The sequence below is a fragment of the Poecilia reticulata genome, linkage group LG3 (assembly GCF_000633615.1).
Source record: "Poecilia reticulata strain Guanapo linkage group LG3, Guppy_female_1.0+MT, whole genome shotgun sequence".
NCBI classification, from domain to species: domain Eukaryota; kingdom Metazoa; phylum Chordata; class Actinopteri; order Cyprinodontiformes; family Poeciliidae; genus Poecilia; species Poecilia reticulata.
The window spans coordinates 34,147,165-34,166,080 of record NC_024333.1 but is presented as its reverse complement, the minus strand read 5'-3'; the positions used below and the strand labels follow the sequence as shown (position 1 = coordinate 34,166,080).

At 39.1% G+C, this 18,916-nt stretch overlaps 2 protein-coding genes across 2 annotated transcripts; both read left to right on the top strand.

Annotated features, from left to right (window-relative positions):
- The first annotated feature begins 627 nt into the window (after positions 1-627).
- e2f8 (E2F transcription factor 8) lies at positions 628-11,362 on the top strand. Its single transcript, XM_008405969.2, has 13 exons — positions 628-1,046; positions 2,219-2,457; positions 2,535-2,685; positions 3,673-3,969; positions 4,509-4,670; positions 4,893-5,030; positions 5,887-6,096; positions 6,180-6,261; positions 7,313-7,805; positions 8,385-8,648; positions 8,724-8,847; positions 9,560-9,885; positions 10,348-11,362. The coding sequence occupies exons 2-13, from the start codon at positions 2,287-2,289 to the stop codon at positions 10,513-10,515; spliced, it is 2,586 nt and encodes an 861-aa protein (XP_008404191.1). The 5' UTR covers positions 628-1,046; positions 2,219-2,286; the 3' UTR covers positions 10,516-11,362.
- A 728-nt stretch (positions 11,363-12,090) lies between these two features.
- Positions 12,091-18,763, top strand: csrp3 (cysteine and glycine-rich protein 3 (cardiac LIM protein)). The gene is made up of 6 exons (XM_008405970.2): positions 12,091-12,194; positions 13,126-13,280; positions 15,037-15,208; positions 15,687-15,816; positions 17,747-17,840; positions 18,543-18,763. The coding sequence occupies exons 2-6, from the start codon at positions 13,169-13,171 to the stop codon at positions 18,614-18,616; spliced, it is 582 nt and encodes a 193-aa protein (XP_008404192.1). The 5' UTR covers positions 12,091-12,194; positions 13,126-13,168; the 3' UTR covers positions 18,617-18,763.
- The last annotated feature ends 153 nt before the right edge of the window (positions 18,764-18,916 follow it).

The window sequence follows — 18,916 nt, the reverse complement described above, 5'->3', positions numbered from 1 at the left end:
TATTCAGAAATTATGAGATTAATCTAGAAGAATTCTACAAAAAACAGGAAATTTCCTGAGCTCTGAAAGTAAAAAATTTGCATTTTCACTTTTGAAACTCAGAAATTTCGTTCCTGAAAAATTTCTGAAGCAAATCTCAAAATTTCTGAATTTATTCTCTCAATTTTTTTTACTTTTCAAGCTCAGAAAATTAAAACTTTTTTTCTACAAACTTTCTGAGATTAATTTAACTTTTTTTATTCTTTGCGGAAAATTACTTTTATAAAATTATTTTCAGTGGCTGTGGTAGATGACTCCTTGCACATTTGAATAGTTTTTGAACTATTTCAAATGTACAGACTTACAATTTTCACCAAATATCATATATTCACCTTTTTCTGTCCATTATTAAACTAAAATGATTGGACAAGTGGTAATTATTCGGTTTTATATAGTCGTATAGAAAACACAGTTGTGGTTTTCTTCGAAACTATATTTTCTTTATTGTATCTGAGACTTTTTTTTCTTTTAGCGTGGACTGGATGTAGGTCATAAAAATATGATTATTATACAATGATGTAACAACTGATTATGTAAGTCCTGGACCAGATTAGGTTTGTTAGGGTTTGGCTGTTTGTCTTTTTCCCAGGTTGGCTTTGGCGCCGAATGGGCGCAGAGTAACAGAAACGTGGGGAACATGAGGAAATAGTTTCTGATTTTAAAAACCCGCCTCCTTCACGGTTTGGCGTCAGGAAGGGGGGAAGCTTTAGTGCGCATGCTCCAACTGGGCGGGTCAGATGCTGGTGGTCATCATCACAAACTGGGCAAAGTTTCCCCACAACTGTAGTAAAGTTGATCACAAGACCGCGGATGTTGGCAGGAGGAGGGAAACCAAGAGACGAGTAGATTTAATGTCAAAACTAACGGACTTTGTTTTTCTCTGCTTGAAGAAAATCCCGATCTTCCACTTTAAAAAGCTCGTTTTAGCGGCACAACTTTTATCTTTGGAGCGATACTTTGAAGATGGGAATTTTTCTATGAGGAAGGGGATCGCTTCGTGGATTTTGGTGAGTATTTAAGTGGAAACGGTTACAAAGCGTTCATGTTTCCTTGGTGGTTAACAGAAAACATCCAACTCTGTGTAGTGTGTCAAAGTTTAAAGCGGTTGAAGTGCGGAATCGTGACTAGATTAACTCGTTTTGCGAGTTCCCTCTGCTTCAATCTAGACGGTTTTGAAAAGACAGCGTTCCTTTCTTGGCCGTAAGCTTCTTGAATAAGTCTGTTTGTGGCTTTAAATGTGAGATTTTAGCGGAATCCGCCGCTGTTTATGCACGGAGATCTTCCGCGCCAAGCATTTCAAAAAAATAGCTTACCTGCGCGGGCCGACATTCACTTCCGCCGCGCTGTCTCAGCGCGAGCTCCCATTGGGTGATTCTGGTTAAAAGGGCGGGGCTTTTTGAGCCGTTGAGCACTGCGATTCGATGGAATGTATGTCAGTTACCGCCAATATCTGTGCACTAGTTTATATAGTTTTAAAACATATTTTCAATAATTTGTACCTCTCATGCGATTCAGCACAGACAGGTGATAAATAATCGATCTTTATTTAGCTATTTTAGAACTCTGCTATTCGAAAATAATCTTTTAATAGAGTAGGGATGCCCAAACTTCTTATTTTGCATATTAACTAGGTATAAATCTGTTGTAGAGTACAAGAATTTTGACATTTTGTCATTTTATGACGCTGATTGTACACTAATGGTTCACAGAACTGGATTTATATTCAGATTAAACTGCACATCAACTTGATTAACTAATAAGGTGACTTCTGAAGGCTGATTTTATTTAGTTATTTTTCAGATTTATATTTGTTGAAAGAAATGCTGAAAACAATGCTCAATAAAATGGATTGAAGTTTGTGGTTATAATGTGAAAAACAATGAGAAAGTTGAAGAACTCAGTCTAACATGTTTGTTAAACTAAGTTACTTTTACATTATTAGAAGCTGTCCTTGCACACTAGACTTACCAAAGTTGGGTTTGAATAAATAACAAAAGTGTAAACATTAAAAATGTTAATATAAAGCTTATTTTTTCCAAGAATGTTAGATAAAGTAAAATAATGGTACTGATAACCAGTTAAAGTAAAAATACTGACTGTTAGTGGTGTTTTGTTGTCATTATGTACATGTTTAACTGATATTGCGGGTCTTACCAGTGTTCTTTCTCCACCATGTTAGGACGATGGTTTTGTTTGAGCCCAAACTTCTTTAAATCCTCCAAAGAAATCAGAAGAGACGACAGCTCAATGGGGCCCTTCACGACGCCCAAAAAGAGAGCGGAGGCTGGTTCAGTTGACCCCTGGACGCCGACCTCCAACCTTAAAATGCTGATCAGCGCCGCCAGTCCTGAGATCCGGAACAGGGAAAAGGAGCTGTGCATGGACGCCGACGACCGGGACGGTTTGGACCCGACACAGGTAAACAGCTCTACCGACGGGACTGGTGAGTAAGATGAGTTTTGAGATGTATTTCTGATTGGATTTTTTTCTTTTAGGACTCAGAAAACGGTGATGAGTCGGAGAAAATGATCAGCAGGAAAGATAAGAGTCTGGGTTTGTTGTGTCACAAGTTTCTGGCCCGGTACCCAGATTACCCGGATTCAGTTCTGACTGACATCTGCCTGGACGACGTCGCTACAGAGCTCAGTACGTCTGCATTTCCTCAACTAGTGCTGCATACTACTGTAAAATAAAAAAGTCTTTAAAGTGAGGATACAAGCATAAAAACTTTCTCATTATTCACTTGAATTTCAGGATGAATAACATTTTTCAAGATGGCCGTCATATTGACATAAAATGTTACAGATTTTCATGATTTGAACTTTATGTTGATTATGTTTTCATCTTACTCAGACAACTTTAAAGTAACAATATGCAGCAAAATCAATTGCCAAAACTAAAACTGATGTGTGTGACAGACTGAGAGATGATCCACTTAATGTTATTTTTTTATTTTTTTGTACTGTTACCGGAGCAAAGTTTTTTGTTTAGCAAATTACTGGTTACTGAATCTGACTTTTTGGTTTGCACAAAAAATCTGATGCAAACATAAATTCTCCATTTGAGCTATGACAGCCATTTTGAAAAATATCTTGCAACACCAGACGAGAAAACTGAAACCAAGGAGCGTGTGAGTCTCACACCAGTCGTCAACTGGAAAGAGGTGAAAGTGGTTGACACAAACTGAGAGACGGTCTTCTTTATGTTCTCTCATTTTTATGCGTTTGGTGGTGCAGCGTCCACTTTCACTAACTTTTTATGTTTGTAATGTCAATGGAGCAAAGATAAAAATACAAGGCTTTTATATTAATCTCAGAAACATCCAAGAAAAAAAATGGGGAAATTTCTGAGTTTCAAACGTCAAATTTTCAACTTTTGAAATGCAAAATTTTTTCTTGTTTTTCTGGACTTTTTTTTGTTGTTGTTGTTGTTTTTTAAGATCACAAAATGTTACATTTTTTCAAGCAAATTTTTTGACTTTGGAGTTCAGAAAATTTCTAAATTTTCTGGTGGAAATTTACTCTTTTTTGTCCTAACAGGACTTGTAAATATTCTATTATTTTCTTTGTCTGTTAGTTGAAATCAGTTATTTTCCTTTCAGTTGATTGGACAGCTCTTGATTATTGGTCTCAGGTGTGGAGCGGCGGCGCATCTATGACATCATGAACGTTCTGGAGAGCCTCCACATGGTGAGCCGCTCGGCTAAGAACCGCTACTCCTGGCACGGCCGGACCAAGCTGGCCGAGACGCTGGCCATCCTGAGGAGCGTCGGCGAGACGCACCGGTACGGCCAGCAGATGCAGCAGATCCGGCAGCGCGTGGCGGACCGGGAGTTCGACTTCAGTCAGGAGGAGAAGGAGAACGAGGCGGAGGGCGGCGAGCAGAAGGAGCTCTTCTTCGTGGAGCATCCAGGAGTCGAGTTCAAAGCAGGTGAAAACAGAAACGGTTTTACAGATTATTATGACAGAATAAAAGGAAGAGTACATTTTTGCCAACAAACTCAGAAATTTTGAGATTAATCTTACTTTATGGAAAAAACAGAAAGTTGGAACATTTTCTAGAAAAAGTTCAGAAATTTTTTATAAGTAAATTTCTGTGATTACGGTAGTCAAAATGTTTTTTCTTTTTTTTCTGGAAATTGTTCAACTTTTCAAACTCAAATTTCTGAGTTCTCAAAAAATTGAGATTAATATGAAATATTCTGATTTTTTTTCTAGCAATATCTCAAGAATATCTACCAATTTTTCAACTTTTCAAACACTGAAATTTGTAGGGGTATTTCTAGAAAATTTCTTAGATTAATGTAAAAATTTCTGAGTTTTTTCTAACAATTTTTTCACTTTTGAAGCTCAGAAATGTTCTAGTCTGTCAGATTTACTCCTTTCTGTTCTATGTATAGTAGCCCTGATGATAAATCCATTCATGGTGATTTTAAATGTTTTCCCTCTGCATCCTTCCTTTCTTTCCAGCGTCGGTTAACAGTAGGAAAGATAAATCTCTTCGGGTGATGAGCCAGAAGTTCGTCATGCTGTTCCTGGTCTCCAACCCTCATGTGGTCAGTCTGGACGTTGCTGCAAAGATCCTGATAGGAGAAGATCATGTTGCAGATCAGGACAAGAGCAAGTTCAAGAGTGAGTTCAGAAACGGGACTTTGTTCAATCTCTGGACCTGGGAGGCAAACAGTTCATCAACTTATGATTAATTCTTCATTAAAGTTTTAAAATTGGTTCAAATCGGTTAACTAATGATGTATGTCAACGAATCAGAGCCAAGAGGAGTAACTACTTTAGTTTTGTAAAATGTTTGCTTGTGTTGACAGTAGATGGTTTAACTGCTTGTTTGTGTGTTTGCAGCCAAAGTGAGGCGGCTGTACGACATCGCCAACGTGCTGCGGAGCCTCAAGCTGATTGAGAAATTCCACGTTACAGAAGTAGGAGGAAGGAAACCGGCCTTTAAATGGATCGGACCGGTAGAACTTCCACCGGTTCAAGGTATCAACCCAAATCTTTCCTGTTTTCACGCACAGTAATTCATGCATGAAACACACCAAGATGTGTTTTCAAGGTTTGGAAAGTTTACAGAAAGTCAAGTTATCATTTATTTTGTGTTTCAGCATTTAAATTGAGCAGGAACATCTTTTACTTTTACACAAATCAATTTGTTCAACAAAATTAATATTTGTTTTTCCTAATGGCTCAATCTAAATAAAGTAAAAGCGGTCTTGTGTTTATATGTTGGTTATTAAAACTGGGGATATTTTTGTTAAATTTGCATTTTTGTTTTTTGACGTATATAAAGGCATATTAGGCTCATTTTAGATAGAAACATTTCCCCCAAAAAACCTTTGAGATTAATTTTGGAAAATTTATAGAAAATAAGAAAACCTCAGGGTTTCAGTAGTTGAAAATTTATGAGGAAAAGGAAAACATTTTAGATACAAATGTGCGAGAGAGAAAAAATGTATACAAAAAATTTTACTTGAAGTGCAGGAACTTCCAAAGTTTTACAGAAAATTAATCTCAACATCTTCTTGCAAATTTTCAACTTTTCAGAAATTTAAAAAGATTTCGAAATTTTCTAGAAAATTTTCTAGAAAATTTCTGAGATGAATCTAAAACTGTCTGAGTCTTTGGGCTGAAATGTACTCCTATTTACATTAAATTGAGCTATTTTTTAGTTTAAATAGAATGTAAAATACCATCACAAGAAATTATTAAAAACAGTAACAAATTATGCCTTGTTTTTAGTTTCTATTGTTTTTAATCTGGAAAAGTTTGAAAACTTGAAAAATGTGTGATTCATCTCTTTTTTGCTACAGAATTTTCTCTTCTCCATCTTCTGTAACAGATTTGTCAAAATCCTCGTCCGAGTTTCCATCCCAGAAGAAACGAGTCCTTGAACCGTCTGTGGAAAACTGTGCCAAAAACCTGTTTCCGTCATCGGGGGCCAAGCGCAGCTTCACGCGGCACCCGTCCCTCATAAAGCTCGCGAAAAGCATTCAGGACGACCGGCGGAAAATCAACTCCGCCCCCAGCAGTCCCACCAAGTGTGTCCTCGGTCAGTAGGGGGCGCTGGAAGGAGCCACCTCTCTGGTTTTCAGGCTGTCAGATTAACACATTCATTTCCTCCTTTGTTCTCAGGTGATTCAGCGAACGTGGATGTTCCAAGCAAAATGGCCCAACTTGCTGCTATTTGTAAAATTAAACTTGATCAGGAGTCCAGGTGAGACGGAGCCGCAGAATGTAACGGTCTGAATAACGGTCCTGTTGCTAGTGTTAGACGATAAATCGAATACATTTTTGGAAAATCTGTATTTTTTTCATTGATGCACTCCTTGGGGTTTTACAGCTTCTGTTTTTAAAACCTTTAGTTTGTTTTTATGTTTCTCTTTGGGTTTTAACTGCTTCTAAAAACAGAACAAGCTCTTTAAAAAAAAACGCCTAGATGGTTTTGGCAATAAGTTAATGTTTTTTTGTTTCTGGAAAATGAACAAAAGCCTTTGGACTGTAACCTGACAAAGCACGGCCTGTTACCTAGCAACCCCAGCAAAGGCCTGGCCTGTTGCCTAGCAACCCAAGATGAGCTCCAGCATGTTTTGTCAGCTGGTTTTGCAGACAGACTGAAATCTCATTATGCGAGAAAGATTTTGTGCAAAAATGTAATGAACATGTTTAGACCTATAACAACCTGTTCAGGGAAGCACAATGGATCGTTTTATAAACCATGTTGGTCTGATATTCTCACTCAGCGTTTTCTGTTACTCTTGGTAAATCATTTCTCGACCACTGCAGATTTGCCAAACAAAGTTTTTTGTTTCGTTAGCCAGCTTAGCTGCACAGTGGCGCAGTTGGTAGAGCTGTTGCCTTGCAGCAAGAAGGTTCTGGGTTCGATTCCCGGCCCCGGTCTTTCTGCATGGAGTTTGCATGTTCTCCCTGTGCATGGTGGGTTTTCTCCAGGTACTCCTGTTTCCTCCCACAGTCCAAAAACATGACTGTCAGGTTAATTGGTCTCTCCAAATTGTCCCTGGGTGTGAGTGTGTGTGTGCATGGTTGTGTCTCTGTGTTGCCCTGCGACAGACTGGTGACCTGTCCAGGTTTCCGCCTCTAGCCCGGAACGTTAGCTGGAGGCACCAGCAACCCTCCCGACCCCACTGAGGGACAAGGGTCTATGTAAGAAAATGGATGGATGGATGGATGGATGGCTTAGCAGACTGATTTTGTGTCAAAATGAGGAGAAAGGTGGTTCTTGACCCAGAGCTCTCCCTCTGTTCCAGGCCAAAAGAAACTCCGGCCGCTACAGAGAGAGACCCGGCAGCAGAGCGGTTACCGCCACCCGCCTCCGGTCACATGGACCCGCCCAAAGTGCCGCTAACAGCACAGAGTCAGGAGCCTGGAGTCCACCTAACGCCTCGCACGCCGCTAGCGGGGCAGGCTGCCGGCGCCGTCACCTTCATCCCGGCGCAGTGTTCGCCCCTGATCCCCGTCCTGCTGCCTCGGCAGCGGGGCAACGGGCCCTACGCCGTCTACCTGCACCCGTCCTCCCTCAGGTCCAACGCTCTGTCCAGGCCACAGCCCACGAGCCTCGCAGTGCGCTCCATGACGTTCGAGGACAAGATGGGCCAGAGTCCGAACGCGCCGTCTGCGGCGAAGAGCCGACCGGCGTCCAGGGAGTCCGACAGCAGTCCTCTGACGCTCAAACGCCAACGTCCGGGTTCCACCGCAGAGAGCAGCCCCTCGAAAGCCAGGCGGCCCGACCCCAACTTTAAGGTAAAGACGATGCATGGAGGGCTGTTGCCATGGTAATGTTCACTATTTTCATTTAGACGGGCGTATCCTTAAAGTGCCTTAAATTCATTTTAAAAACTGTCTTTTAATGTTATTCCCTTGTAAGTTAGTTTTCTATTATTTCAAATTCTAAGATATTTGAACTAGAAACTAGACTACAATATTTAGATTTTGTGTTTTTGCAGTGTAGTCTTTTAATCAAATGTTTAATTGCACTTTAATACAAAACGGCTCAGTTTCTACAATCAAGCACATTTAAGGACTCTAAAAACCTTTAAAGCAACTAATTGAAGTTTTAATATTTTTAAGGATTTTGTGTTTTTGCAGTGCAGTTATAAAATGTAATTTGCAGCTGGAACCAGATATTTTTAAGTCACCATTTCAGTTTACCTCGTTCCTGCTGCAGAATGTCGATACTAAGACATTATTGATAAAATAAATGATGTCATAACTGAAACATTTTCGTTGCTTTTAGCTGGAAAAGTTTGAAAACTCACCTTTAAGCTTGATTTTTCCTGAGGCGTCTGAACCCTGACTTTGACGTTTCCTCGCTCCGTGCAGGACGGCTCTCCGAAGCTCGGTGAGATCCTGCAGGCCCGCCTGAAGGCGCGCCGCGGCGCTCACCTCGTCAGCCGGCCCTCGCCTCGCGCGCTCCACCTGGACCCGGAGTTCGTCAACACCCCCGGCGGTGCTGCCGGCCCGACGCTGGAGCACAGCCTGGAGAACCTCCTGGAGAGAGACGACAGGCCGGTGACCTCTGACCTCGAGGCGGGTTTCACGCCGGTCAGGGCGGTGCCGCTCACACCCGGACAGATCCACTCTGAGGTGAGCGATCAGCTCCGCTGGGCTCAGGGGAGAAAAACGTTTGGTTTAACATCCAGTCCGTCTCGTTCTCTCCAGACTTTGGTTCCAGCCGGATATTTAATCCCAATTTCTCAGCAATCCCTCATCAGCTACAAGGAATTACAGAACTCTGGGGAAGAAAGCAACAAGTCCTCTTACATCTACCAAACACCGACTGCAGGTGAATACCTCCACCTTAGTCCCAGATTATGAGCGGCCATTTTATTTTAAAAAGTGCAGTTTTCTCTCATCAGAGGGTCGACTGTGTTCCTGTAACATGACGGGCAACATTTTTATAATATGTTGAATTCATAAAATACGACTGCGTAATGGGGCGATGATGAGAAAATAAGAAAAATAAAATTGAGAATAAATTTGAAAAAATAAAAGAATAAAGTTTTAATATTTCAACTTTATTCCCATATTATTTATACTCTATCAATTTTTCTTTATTCTTGTATTTTTTTTTACCTTATTCTTGTACTATTTAAACTTTATTCTTGTATTTTTTTTWACTTTATTCTCATATATTTTTTATCGTTTTTCTTGTATCATTTTTTCAAACTTTATTTTCATTTTATTACTCCAGTCATGGATTATTTTAATTTTATTCTTGGATTATTTCAACGTTTTAAGAAGCAGTAGAGACCCAATTGGATGTACAAAAATGGGAGTTTTTGGTTTTTAAATTTTTTTTCCTGAAAAAGGAAAATTTATCTCCACAAAATCTGCGGAAAAAATATAATTTCATGTTCAGATGTTAATTATTTTTTAAGCTTCAATTTTCTTTTTTAAATTAAATACAACTTTGTGCGTATTTCAAATCATTTCGATGAGAATCGATAAGTGAGATCAATATTGGAATCGGTATTGACGATTGATCTGCTCCTCAGGCTCCAGATCGGCCGCTGCCCTTGAAGTGACCCCTACCAACCTCCGCCTGAGCAAACCCCCGGCCGCCGCCGTCTCCTCTCCACACCAACCCAGTCGGGTCAGCTGTCCCAGCCCGGCCATCCTGAACTTCACGCTGCAGAACTTGGGTCTGATCTCCAGCCCGACCGGTGCCTTCGGGTCCTCCCAGCCTCCAGAGGGCGCCGGCGCCGCTCTGGGTCCGCTGGGCCTGCAGCCGAGAGGCTTGGTGTTCATCAAGCCCGTCTCGCCGGTTCCAGTCCAGCCGGCGCTGCCTGGACAGCCGCTCACTCTGATCAGCCTGCAGCAGGTAAACGGCCGATCTTCATCGGCGCAGACTGAGAGTTTGCATAATGTACACGTTACTGTTGGTGGCCATTTCTTTCTTCCTTCCTTCAGTTCTTCTCTGCTTCTTTCCTCCTCATACTTTCTATTTTTTTTTGCCTTCCATACTTTTTGTTGACCTCCATCCTTCCTCCATTCTTTCCTTTCTTCCTTTTTTCCCTCCTTTCTTCTTTACTTCATTCTTTCATTTTTTACTTCCTTTGTTTCTTCCTGCCATGTTTTCTTTCTCCTTTGGCTTCTTGTTCAGAGTGGATTATCTGATAATCATGTCATTCCTCAGGAAGCCGAGCAACGTTTGTTTGCAGCTGGAACATTTCTAAACTCAAGTTTTTAATAATAATCATAATAAAAAATGGAGGTGAAAACTTTAACTAGGACATCTCACAGCCTTCCTTCCCATCAGTTCTTTTATTTTTCTGTCTTTCAGCCTCTGATGGCCACGCCGAAAGCGTCGGGTCTCCCTCAGCACAGCTTCTTCCACACGCCGGTGCCGCTCTCGCCTCTGGCTGCCATGGTAACCGTTAGCGGCCAGCCGGCCTCCAGGACTGTTTACGTCCCTCAGAGGAAGCTGGACGTCTCAGCCGAGGACTCCTGATGTTTGGGCCTGTGGGGGTCGGGCTCCTGTTGTGATTTTAGTTTCTTTACGTTTTTTTGTCACCTCTGAACATTTCACAGCTTCCTGGAGGCCTTTTGTTATCAGTCATAAAAATAGCTGCCAAGCAGACTTTGGCTGAGGCCCAGTGGACTTATGGGAAACCGATACGAAACCAGTTCGGATACCCAGGAACACTACCACCCTGCTGCATGCGATGCTGATTACGACGAGCATCAAGGCCAGACTAAGGAAAAATAAATAAAATCACCGGAATAAAGTCGCAATATTATAATAATAAAGTCAAACATGCAAGTTTGTTCCTGTAGTTCAACTTTATTCTCATTTTTTTCAACTTTATTCTCGTACGAATTTATTTTCGTAATGTTACAATTTTATTCTTGTATTATTTCAGCTTTGTGGTCATAGGAGTTTATCCTCCTCACTTTATTCTTGTGATTTTATTATTGTTTTCTTAGCGTGGCCCTGATGCTCCGTCAGCGCTGATGGACATTTCTCAGAATTAAACTAAAATCTGCATCTTTATTTCTCATTGCTGTCGACTTTCTTGCTTTTCTTTGCTTTTGATATTATGGGTTTTCTTTAAATTAACCAAATTGGTAAAATCTTCATTGTTGTTGTAGTAAAACTGAGATCACTTTTGCACTTATGTACATGTGAACTGTTGCCCCTGAGTAGAAATCTGAACTATGTGAATATTTGAAGCATTCGAGGAAAACATTTACTGTTTGATGGGTTTAATTTATGAGGAAACAAACTTTTGTTTGTGATGTCTTACTCCTTGTAAAATGTTGAATAAATTGTAAAATGATTTTTCTAAAAACATCAACTCACCTGTTTTTTTTTTTTCATTTTAACTTTATGACATTTCTCTATATAGTTTTCAATAGAGAACATGTTTAAATTCAGATTTCTTTAATGAACTGATGTTTTGTCTAGTTAAGCCAATAAGTGATTTCCTGCATGTCAGAATTGACTAAGTTTTTTAATTTAATTGTTCAGTCTTTGGATTGATACATCAGTAATGATGGTTAACGGTGCATCAGTACGGAGTATTAAATTGTAAATATTGAAAACAGCTAAAAAAAAAACATGTCAGATTACATCAATAAAAAAAACAAATGCATTAATTTTCAGCTTTTTCAGTCCCATCATCATAAATGTGAAACAAAACTGTTACAAAATGTTTGCTAAGATTCACAGATCTTGAACGTTTCTCTTGGAGTTCCCCAAGGCTTAGAGCTTGGTCCATTGTTTTTATGAGCTCATAATTTATGAAACGTTAAAATTTTATAATACAAATTATACTCACTAAAAACTAAAAGCTCTGTTCAATGATCTTTCCATACTGTAAATAACTAAAACCACCAGATATTTTTAGTTTTTCCATCAGAAAGCGTTCCCTCGTCATCCAAACCAACATTTGTGACGTTTAATCCCTCGGTTTAGGAGATGCCACGCAGACGCAGCTGTCGGAGCAAACAAATGTTTGAGCTCCTGATGTTCAGGCCTCTTTCAGCCGCCGATAAAAAGTCGCAGGGCTTGGATCTGTCACAGGTTATTTTAGGAGGAAGCGTCACGGGTGGTCTGGGCCGATGGAGCGTATTTAACCCGCCTGGGAGCCTGAACAGCCACATCAAACCCACAGGCTTCGACTCGAGGTAAGGAACCATTTTATTATTTCTGTCAGCTGCTAACCAAACTTATCAGAACAATGTTTCATTTTCCATAAAACCACAGAAAAATTGTGCCTATTTACATTTGTGTTTTAAAAAGGAATCTTCGGATAAATAAAATGTTATTGGCTGGTTTTTGTTCCTGAAATGCCACATACCAGCCATGTGAGGTGGAAACATGAGGCCAGTCTAACCTTCACAGCCTCTTTGGAAAAACACCTGGCATGCGGGAAAACGTCGATAAATCACAAATAATATCAACAACAATGAGAAAACTATTTAGTTTAGCTGTTTATAAACAAAAATCGAAAAATGAAGCAGTAGAATCAGACTTGTGAGACAGATAGTGATGATATAAGAATATCTCCAGGAGGTGAACATTTTACTATTTTAGTAATTGATTAATCAATTATTCTGACAATCTATCGGATAAAAAATTGGCACAATCTGCAGATTTATTATTTAAGCCTTTTCATAAGGGTGTGTAAATAAACAAATAATTTAATTTCTTTTTTAAAGAAGAAAATAATTGTATTCCTTTGGTGGACTTTTGACCAGTTTTCTAGCAAAGGATGAATCTGCAGCTAAAAAACTAGAGACAAAATGTCTTTTTCTACCTTAAATGACAAAATTATGTTTTTTTACAAGCAGGTTTTATTTCTGCTTTCACTGTTCTTTCAGCAAATTGCCTTTTCTACAGTCGTGCGTCGGTTAACGATTAATTGATTACTAAATTAGTTGACGATTATTTCAACTATAGATTAATCCGATGAATTGTTTCAGTTGGATTTCTAATTTTAAGCAAACTCAGCTTAAAAACTGCCTGAATTTTCAGGTAAATTGATTAGATTTTTGTTTTTGCAGCTCTCTTTTTGACTGAAGAATAATTAACAGGATAATTTCTTTTAATTTTCAGCCTTATGTTCAGGCGTTGATAAATATCAGAGGAGGTTTCTAAGATGCCAAACTGGGGCGGAGGCACCAAGTGTGGCGCCTGTGAGAAAACGGTTTACCACGCCGAGGAGATCCAGTGCAACAGCAGGAGTTTCCACAAAACCTGCTTCATCTGCAGTAAGGATTCTGGTTACTTCCTCTCACTTTAAAAATATTTATTTATGTGAAACAGGGACAGTGCATGTTAGTGAAAGTGACCACGCTGTACAGGTTAGACCAAAAACATGAGCATAAATATTGGACATGTGTATAAATATGACCAGAAACTTTCTTAATACCATCAGTTCTGACTTTATTAAAATTGACTGCATGCTACCATTATATATATATTGCAATATATATTGTTATTGATTAATTGATCCCGACCCACCAGAGCTCTGATATGTTCAAAGCAAACCCTGCTCAAATCCTCAGGTGACTTTAGAGGCGACTGGATTTTATTTTGGGATATCAGAGTAAAAGTTGATAAATCCTGTGACGGATTAACCTGAATAATTCTTGGGAATTTTCTAGGGAAAACAGAAATTTCTGAATTTGAAAAGTAAAAAACATTCCTGGAAAAAAAATCTGAAATTTTGAGAATAATCTCTGAAAATTTCTGGAAAAAACTCATAATTTTGAGTTTGAGACATCAGAAATTTCTGAGTTTGAAAACTTTAAAATTTGTTCACAAAACTCATGGACATTCTGAGTTTCAAAAATCCAAAATGTTTGGTAAACTGAAACAAACTGAGAAATTTTCACATTTTCTCAGAAAAATTTCTGAGATTAATTTTAAAATTTCCAAGTTTTTTCTAGCACATTTTGAACTTCTCAAATTTTCTTTTTTCTTTCGGATGAAATGCACGCCCCCCTTTTTCTACCTACAATGGCCCTGATACACCATCCTAGAATCCAAGTGGAAACTATTCCACAAACTCCCACTTATATGTGTTGAAGGTTGTGGTCATATTAAGGTTATATTATGGTTATGAGGGCATGAATGCTTCTGTGCTTTGCTCAAACTCAAATCCTCCCAGCTTGTTGGTGTCGTGTGATGGATCCATTATTCCACCGGGAAGCTCTGAAAGCCGTCTGCTTTCATCCCACCTGCTAAGTGTTCATCTTCTCTCCAACATTCACTTCACACTCCAGTGTCCTCCTGAAAATAGCAACACAAGACATCTGACTTTGTGTGCTGTCACTGTTGACTGATAAACCGGCGAGATGGGAGCTTTATTTAACTTCTGTTCCTCCAACATGACATTCCTACAACGGCGGATTACGCCTGCTGCAGATATTAAAAAAAGAGCAGTCGATTTCTGCTAAAAACAGAAATTTGAGACTGATCTCAAAATTGAGCAAATTTGAGTTTGAAAAGTTGAAAATTTGCTAGAAGAATCTTCAAAAATGTTGAGATTAATCTTAGAAATTTTGTAGAAAAAGAAATAAAGGAACTTTCTGAGTTTTAAAAAGCCAGAAATGTGCTAGAAAAAAAAACGGAATTCTTGAGACTAATTTCAAAAATTTGTGAGAAAAAAAACGTGGAAATTTCTGAGTTTGAAAAGTAAAAAATTCTTGTCTTCTGGACATTTTGAGTTTTCAAACTCAGAAATTTCCTTTTCTTTTCTAGAAAACCCTCACCCCCTAACCCTGAGATTAATATTAAAATTTGAATTTTTTAGAGCAAATTTGCATCTCTTGAAACTTTTCTTGTTATTTATAGAAAGTTTCTGAGATGTGTTAGCAGACATTAACTTTTTTTTTAAATTTCTTCTCCTTTTCCTTCCAATGGCCCTAATACACTGCCGTACATATCTCAGTCTGGACACGCTTAAATGGAGGTTGCCTGAGACTTGAATAAAACATTGTTGTCCTTTTTTTACCCCCACAGTGAGCTGCAGAAAAGGTCTGGACAGCACCACAGTTGCAGCACACGAGTCTGAGATTTACTGCAAGTCGTGCTACGGGAAGAAATACGGGCCAAAAGGCTACGGATATGGACAAGGAGCTGGAGCGCTGAGCTCTGATCCTGTGGGACAGGATGGAGAACCGCAGCTGCAAAAGTACGGCTTAAACACCAAATAGGTCATCAAATCAGATTAGTTGATTTAGCACATGAAAGGTGAACTACTACACTTCCTTGAACAGGTTAAGACAGGTCTACAGGTGGTACAGAACATGTTCATTCAATATTAAGAAATTATGTCCTTGAAACAAGCTTCTATATCTTGCTAAAATGTTACAAGAAGGTTAGTTTTGTGTAGTAAGATATTTGCACTGGAAACTAGACCAAAACCTGACCAAATGTTCTGGAGTTCCGCTGGAGTTGCTAGGCAACAGGCTGGGCTTCACTGGGGTTGCTAGGTAACGGCTCAGTGCCCGTTGAATGCTACTTAACAATCTGGCCCAAAAATGAAGTTGTAGAGGCCAAAGTTTGAAAGGAAAGAAATGTAGAAAACCTGAAGAACTAGTTTTAAAATAATACAAATGGTTGGCTGTGGTTTGACGGGATGTTTACCTGTCTGTTAATTTCCTTCGTAGCTCTAAACCTCGACAAGCCTCTCCCAACCCCAACGCCAGCAAGTTCTCGCAGAAGTTCGGTGGCTCGGACCGCTGCCCCCGCTGCTCCAAAGCGGTGTACGCAGCTGAGAAGGTGATGGGAGCAGGAAAGGTAAGAATGAAAACGAAAACTTTCGTTTAAAGTACCAGGAGTTAAAATGAATTACAATGAAACACGCAGTCTAACAAACATTAACTTTGTGTAGCTAAAGGACAGAAGACTGAAGTGATTTGCTAACGCTTGCGGTGCTGACAACTGCTAGTGTCACAAGCATATTATTCTGTTTTATGCACAACTTTCAGACATTTCAGGTTGTTAAACAAATTTTAACATGAAGCAAAAAACTGTTTTCAAATGATGACTTGGCTCTATGTGAAAAAAGTATTTGCCCCCAAATAACTAGCAGCACCAACTTTGGGTTCAGTAAGTCTTCATCTGTCTTGTGGAGGAATTTTGGCCCATTCTGAATACATAGTTCTCCTGTCACATCACACTTCCGGTAACTTTGTAACCGACAGCCATCTTGGTAGGTATCCTTAACTAACTGTCATGACAGTTGCTATCAAGTTGCTATGACAACAATAGGCAAGCCACAAGCTTAGAACTAGCTGTCGCCTTGTTCCTATCTAACTTATAAACAGTGTAAGTACAACTATACTCTACCCACCTATGTGTAATACTGATATAAATATAATTGACATTTACTGTATTACTTACTGCCAAACTAGCAAAATTAGCTTGGCTAATGTAGCTTCTATCTGCTAGCTAAGACGGACACATAGCCTATGTTACTACATGTACTTACTCTGCCAGTCACTAGAACCTTGTAGATTAATAATTTAATTTTGTTTACGGGGTTGTTCCACCTTGGCAGCGCAGCTATGGATATCATATAAAATAATTTTTACCCTCCAGAGCTGTACACAAAATTTCCAGAGGTTAACCACAACATGCAAGGTATCTATATTTCCTTATAGCTTTATGTTCAGCTTGCTTTACAAGATAGCATAGACCACTTCCTTCAGACCTGAATAAGTTATATTATGATAATTAACAGCATAGAGTGGGTGCACCATTCCCAGAGGTACTGCAATACCAGGTTGATGCGTGGAGTGGACAGAGCAAGCCCTTATTCCATCTCCCTGTTCAAAAAATCAATTTAATATATGGTCCCCGTATAAAGGACTATCAGATATTAAACTGATAAGAACAGAAACTACACTTGATCTTAGCCAAAAGGCCGAGAAGCGATGCCACATAACGGGAGAGGAAACGACGTCTTTCAGGGGAGACTCAGCTTGACTCGCGGTTTAAAAACTTTAACATTAATTTAAACCTATAACAGAAACATGGACCGTGGAATGTTTATTTGATGGTGATCCGGTAGTTTTAATGTTTGTATGTGGCGGAAATTTGAACTATTCCGCCACATATAGTCTACTAAAGGAAAATATCCGTGGCTTACGTGTCATCACGTGGTGCGCTTTCGTCCAATAGGAAGCGGAGAAGCGAATACGTCTCCCAATGGCTTTTTTCACGTAAAACTATAAATGTACGTGCCTAAATGGGCGATAAGGAAAGTTTTATCACCCTATTTTGTGATAATGACAATGGTGACGATAATAACTATTTATTACTGCTTTTCTCAATAACTGCATGGCTCTAACTATATGACACAGTGATAATATCCATACAAACACAAAATACTCTTGAAAAACATCCTCATTTAATGAGCTTCGTCTGGTCACCACCAGTTGCGTAAAGAAGCGTGATTTGCAACACTAAGCAGCACACAGGAACGACATTTAATCACATTTTGAATAACGAACAATGAAGAAAACAGCAAAAATAACAATCCGGACTATACAGACTGTTTTGGGGTTTTTATACATAATCAGGAATTTATCATGATGATAAATCAGAGTTCCTATGACGGGAAGATATTTCATGAAGATATTTATCACAATGAATGATAAATGATTACTAATATTTCTATATTTCTCCCCTACCCCCAAAATAAACATTTATATTGTGTATTCAGGCCTGGCATAAAACCTGTTTCCGCTGCGCTCTGTGTGGTAAAAGCCTGGAGTCGACCACAGTGACCGATAAGGACGGAGAGCTGTACTGTAAAGGTGAAACTATTTATTTACACAAAGAGTCTAAAACTCTGTACACTCCTTGGGAAAATATGATTCTACCTTTAGAGTCTTATATCCAGTCCTATATTGGAATAAAGTCAAATAAAGCTTTTCTATACTACTAACCCAACTGCACTGTGTCAACACAAACATGGCTGAAAATATTGTCACGATACAAGCGATTCTTATCAGTCGATATCAATAATTATTGGTTTATTTATTGTTTTAAATATGCGAGGTTGTGTAACCTTTACTGTTTTATTCAGTTTTCACTTAACGCTGCTGTTATTTTAATTCTTGAGCATCTATGAAGCACAGCGGCAAAACTTTGCAAGTTACTCAAGTCGTTGCTAGGTAACTAAAGAATGAGTTAGTTGCTAGGTAACCAAAGAGGGAGTGAGTTAGTAGTTGATTCTATCAATTTTGCTTAGTTAGCAGTGAGAGGTTGAGCGGCTAATGTTTGTCCTATGCCTACATCTCCCAGAATGCTGTGCGATTCTGGGTCGGAGTTCAGTGAAATTATTGAACAGTCTAATATTCTAGTATTAGATGTGTAAATAGATAAACAAAAAAAAAGAGTAGTAAACTTACACCAAAAATGTCCTAAATTTAGAGATGAATCTAAAAAATTTTTAAGAAAAAAACGTGGAAAAAAACCTTTGAAACAGAGACATTTATAAATGTTTCTCTTTTCAGTTTGCTACGCCAAAAACTTCGGCCCAAAAGGATTTGGTCTGGGAAACGAGGCCATGTTGGAGGAACGAGAATAAACCGGCGGTTCTGCTGAAGCTCAAACCCGATCACAGCGTCTCAAAACTGGAAGATGGAGGAGCACAAACCAAATCCTCAGCAACATTCAGAAGATTATGGGGAAAAATGTGTACAACACTAAATAAAAGCATTTTGTTACATTGAAATTCATTCTGAAGTGAAGTTTATTACAAAAGCACTAAAGTTGGTTGTGTTAATGTGCTAATTTTTCATTTGGATACCTGAGAATAAAATCTTTACATATTTTTAAATCAGCTTACATACATTCTGGTAATGTCACTTCTTTCTTCAGCTGGTAA

Coding starts and splice junctions, on each gene's coding strand:
- e2f8 (XM_008405969.2), top strand. CDS start 2,287: ATGGGGCCCTTCACGACGCCCAAAAAGAGAGCGGAGGCTGGTTCAGTT. Junction 5,031..5,886: donor AGAACTTCCACCGGTTCAAG/GTATCAACCCAA, acceptor CTTCTGTAACAG/ATTTGTCAAAATCCTCGTCC. Junction 8,649..8,723: donor CCGGACAGATCCACTCTGAG/GTGAGCGATCAG, acceptor CGTTCTCTCCAG/ACTTTGGTTCCAGCCGGATA.
- csrp3 (XM_008405970.2), top strand. CDS start 13,169: ATGCCAAACTGGGGCGGAGGCACCAAGTGTGGCGCCTGTGAGAAAACG. Junction 13,281..15,036: donor CAAAACCTGCTTCATCTGCA/GTAAGGATTCTG, acceptor TTACCCCCACAG/TGAGCTGCAGAAAAGGTCTG. Junction 15,817..17,746: donor AGGTGATGGGAGCAGGAAAG/GTAAGAATGAAA, acceptor TTGTGTATTCAG/GCCTGGCATAAAACCTGTTT.